Here is a 1,485-nt window from a genome sequence, read left to right on the forward strand (position 1 = left end):
ACAACACTAAATTTTAAATCAATATTCTTACATGCATGATGACTTATATCAACAGAAATAGAAATAAGAAAAGTTCTCCATAGTAAGTATATTAGAAAGAAAAATAAAGTGAATTTAAAAAAAAAAAAAGGAAAAACACCCCTTTTTTCAATGCACTCTAAATCTGCATCATTCTAGGAAGCAATATTCATGTACTGATTGTGTAATCTACAAACATCACACTATTGTAGAAATGAGAAAATTATGTTAATAAAAAGCTTGATGTGTCTAATGAACCAATTTATTATATTAAGAACTAAATTTGCACCTTGCAAGAAGAATAGATAACAGATGCAGCTGACTAACAGTAGCATTATAAATACTCTTATCCATACTAGATACAAACATTCCCCATAGTGTTTCCTATCTAAGATAATAATATGATCCTAAAAAACTAATCCTAGAAATAATATGTACAGTAGTAACTCATTTTGTGAATTTACCTTTGACCAGTAAGGTCAACTTCAAAGTAAGACTTGTCCATGTTTGCCCCATCAAAGAAAACAAGGATCAATCCGTCTAATAAGGTGTTGCCTACTCCAAAGTCATACAGTTCCAAAAATTCATGAGTGTCTGACAAATCATTATCAACATTGAGTTCATTTATGCTTACAGCTGTAAAAAAAATGGGAAGAAAAATCAGAATAGAAGGAGTCCAGGTTTATAACTTTTTCTTATATATTACTGTACAGTAAACCCTGAATATAAGCCTATGGCTTAAGCTCAAGAAGTGCAATGGGTTTAATCTTGAGAAGACCATCTCGAAATGAAGCCCCCTCTTTAGTTGGCAAAAATAAACTCAAAAAGATGTTAGATTTATAAGCTTTATCTATATATTTTTGAAGATGAAATATAATTAAACCATTCATTTTGGGTGGAAACAAAACCAAATAATATTTTTAGGGTAAGATGATGTCAAGTTTTGATAAAGCTATGTCCAAACTATCAGATTTTATGTGACCAAAAACATGTGACATGCCTATATATGGTCATGTTGATATCACATCATGACTATATATAGGCACATCATGACTATATATGGGCACAAAACAGTTTTTTGTCAAAGAAAACTTGTGTCTGGTCTGGGCTTAAGATAAAAATCTTTGGCAAAAAGGGATTGTAGATTTATAGTATAAAACACATGTTAAATAGTACTAACCTGGAAAATTATTTGTGGATGACTGACACTTATTTTCTCGGTTAGGTGTGGGTTTAGAAGAGACAAACGCGTTCTGGTGAAGTTTATTATTTCCATAGCAACGACTCATAGATTTGTTTCCCGCTTGGTCCAATAGCAGTATAGGTTGCCCTAGAAATTTAAATAAAGGAGATTAAGATTGACTAAATTATTGCACTATAACTCCTTACATATATAAAATTCATGTATAGATATGTAAATAAATATATCAATTATATACAAATATATACTGTACATAAATCAACTAT

General features: G+C 30.2%; 1 protein-coding gene across 1 annotated transcript; it reads right to left on the reverse strand.

The window, feature by feature from the left end:
- Positions 1–482: 482 nt before the first annotated feature.
- LOC117111073 lies at positions 483–1,348 on the reverse strand (the record flags this gene model as incomplete). The annotated part of the gene is made up of 2 exons (XM_033253958.1): positions 483–654; positions 1,199–1,348. Coding segments are annotated over 2 exons (322 nt in total), but the record flags the coding sequence as incomplete, so codon positions are not given.
- Positions 1,349–1,485: the final 137 nt, after the last annotated feature.

This window comes from Anneissia japonica, unplaced genomic scaffold (assembly GCF_011630105.1).
Source record: "Anneissia japonica isolate Jap-2015-1 unplaced genomic scaffold, ASM1163010v1 scaffold285778_len1485_cov230_single, whole genome shotgun sequence".
NCBI lineage: Eukaryota > Metazoa > Echinodermata > Crinoidea > Comatulida > Comatulidae > Anneissia > Anneissia japonica.